This window comes from Phaethon lepturus, unplaced genomic scaffold, assembly GCF_000687285.1.
Source record: "Phaethon lepturus isolate BGI_N335 unplaced genomic scaffold, ASM68728v1 scaffold22574, whole genome shotgun sequence".
In the NCBI taxonomy this organism is placed as follows: Eukaryota; Metazoa; Chordata; class Aves; order Phaethontiformes; family Phaethontidae; genus Phaethon; species Phaethon lepturus.
The window spans coordinates 1889-4627 of NW_010532880.1; the positions used below are offsets into that span (position 1 = coordinate 1889).

The 2739-nt window shown below is 53.2% G+C and overlaps 1 protein-coding gene across 1 annotated transcript in view; it reads left to right on the forward strand.

The window, feature by feature from the left end:
• Nucleotides 1-2693, forward strand: part of RCC2 (regulator of chromosome condensation 2) — a gene marked incomplete at its 5' end in the record, with an annotated part of 4566 nt that extends 1873 nt beyond the window's left edge. The window contains 5 exons of the mRNA XM_010285010.1: nt 1-85; nt 361-475; nt 731-897; nt 2311-2491; nt 2584-2693. The exon at nt 1-85 is cut by the window's left edge and continues 6 nt beyond it. Of these exons, the coding sequence (XP_010283312.1) occupies nt 1-85; nt 361-475; nt 731-897; nt 2311-2491; nt 2584-2693 (658 nt within the window). The remainder of the gene's footprint in view (nt 86-360; nt 476-730; nt 898-2310; nt 2492-2583) is intronic.
• Between the last annotated feature and the right edge of the window lie 46 nt (nt 2694-2739).

Below are 2739 nucleotides of genomic sequence, written 5' to 3' on the forward strand. Positions count from 1 at the left end.
CGGCTGGGTGTTCGCATTCGGGGAGAATAAAATGGGGCAGCTGGGGCTGGGGAACCAGACGGACGCCGTGCCCAGCCCTACGCAGGTATCGCCGCTCTTTTCCGTGCTTCCCCTTCTGTGGTTTTCGGGGAAAAAACCAGCAGATTTGGGGGTTTTCTCATCGCAAAACCCGAATCCCTCGCGGAGCCCAAACCCCGCGCGAGCATCCCTCTGGGGGAGGGAGTCGTTTACTGCGGCGGTGGGGGAACGAAACGCAAAATTTAAAATAGACCCACAGATTTGCAGACTTTGGGGGGTCCCCCTTTGGGAAAAGGGGCTTTTTCCCGGTTTTTTTAAGCCCTTTTCCTGCTTTTCCCGCAGATCATGTACAACGGGCAGCCCATCACCAAACTGGCCTGCGGGGCCGAATTCAGCATGATCATGGATTGCAAAGGAAACCTCTACTCCTTCGGGTGCCCCGAGTACGGGCAGCTGGGTACGGTGCTGTTTTGGGGTGATTTATTCCAATTTGGAGCTATTACAGGATTAGGGGAGGAGAAAAAATGCTTCCTGCCTCAGTTTCCCCGATTTGGGCAACCGTCCCCTTCGCCTCCAGCGAAAATAGCGGGAGGGGGAGCGGCGAGTAAAAAGGGGGGTGCAGGAGGAGGAGGAGGAGGGTCTGCAGCTGGCTTGGGAATAACGGGGCGCGGGGACGGGGACGCCCCGTTCCGATCCCGGTGTCGTTCCGCAGGGCATAATTCGGACGGGAAGTTCATCGCCCGGGCGCAGCGGATAGAGTACGACTGCGAGCTGGTGCCGCGGCGCGTGGCCATCTTCATCGAGAAGACCAAAGACGGGCAGATCCTGCCCGTCCCCAACGTGGTGGTGCGGGACGTGGCGTGCGGGGCCAACCACACGGTACGCCTCAGCGTTGGCAAGCGGGCTTTCAGCCCTAAAAAAGTGGCAGCAGGCGTTAGAGGACGGGTTTGCAGCGTGCGTTGACCTGCAATGCTTGCAGGAGCGTTTAAGGGTAGGGATTTGCAGCGTGCGCGTACGGTTTGCGGGGTGAATTTAAGGATAGAGCTTTGCGGCGTGCGTTTAAGTCCAGAGAGTTGCAGCGTGCGTTTTAGGATAAATCCCTGCAGCGTGCCTGTAAGGATAAGGTTTTGCAGCACGCACGTAAGCATAAATTCTTGCAGCATGCATGTAAAGATAAATCCTCGCAGCAAGCATTTAAGGATTTAAGGATAAATCCTGGCAGCATGCATGCGAGGATAAATACTTGCAGCATGCATGTGAGCATAAATACTTGCAGTATGCAAGGATAAATCCTTGCAGCGTGCCTGTAAAGATAAGTTCTGGCAGCATGCATGCAAGGATAAATCCTGGTAGCATGCATGCAAGGGTAAATGCTTGCAGCATGCATGTGAGGATAAATATTTGCAGCATGCAAGGATAAATACTTGCAGCATGCATGCAAGGATAAATATTTGCAGAATGCAAGGATAAATCCTGGCAGCATGCATGCAAGGATAAATCCTGGTAGCATGCATGCAAGGGTAAATGCTTGCAGCATGCATGTGAGGATAAATATTTGCAGCATGCAAGGATAAATCCTTGCAGCGTGCCTGTAAGGATAAGTCCTGGCAGCATGCATGCAAGGATAAATCCTGGCAGCATGCATGCAAGGATAAATACTTGCAGCATGCATGCAAGGATAAATATTTGCAGAATGCAAGGATAAATCCTGGCAGCATGCATGCAAGGATAAATATTTGCAGAATGCAAGGATAAATCCTGGCAGCATGTATGTGAGGATAAATCCTTGCAGCATGCCTGTAAAGATAAATCCTTGCAGCGTGCATTTAAGGATAAATATTTGGAGCATGCCTGTAAGGATAAATCCTGGCAGCATGCATGTGAGGATAAATCCTTGCAGCATGCTTGTAAAGATGAATCCTGGCAGCATGCATTTAAGGATAAATCCTGGCAGCATGCATGCGAGGATAAATATTTGCAGCATGCAAGGATAAATCCTTGCAGCATTCCTGTAAAGATGAGTCCTGGCAGCATGCATGCAAGGATAAATCCTTGCAGCACGCATTTAAGAGCCGAGATTTGCAGCGTGCATTTAAGGATCAGGTTTTGCTGCATGCTCGTAAGTGTGGAGATTTGCAGCGTGCATTTCAGGATAAATAAAGATTTGCAGCGTGCATTGACATTTGCAGCACGCGCTGCGGTCGCCGCCCTTTGTGGCGGCTTTCCGTGCACCGAGGCGGTCGGGTCTCAGCTGCTCGTGGTGTTGGGGGGGACACGTTTCTCCACCCCCAGCTGGTCCTGGACTCGCAGAAGCGCGTTTTCTCCTGGGGATTTGGGGGTTACGGGCGGCTGGGCCACGCCGAGCAGAAGGACGAGATGGTGCCTCGGCTGGTCAAGCTCTTCGACTTCCCGGGGCGCGGCGCGGCGCAGATCTACGCCGGCTACACGTGCTCCTTCGCCGTCAGCGAGACAGGTCGGGATTTTGGCCTTTTCAAGCAAACCCGTCGTTATTTGGGGTGTTTTGGGGGGGTGCCGTAGCTTGACGGCTGGTGTCGGGTTTTGCAGGCGGCTTGTTTTTTTGGGGTGCTACCAACACCTCCCGGGAGTCCACCATGTACCCCAAAGCCGTGCAGGACCTCTGCGGCTGGAAGATCCGCAGCCTGGCCTGCGGGTAAGTCCCGGCTCCCCCCTCCCCTTAAAAAAAAAACCCCAAACACCCAA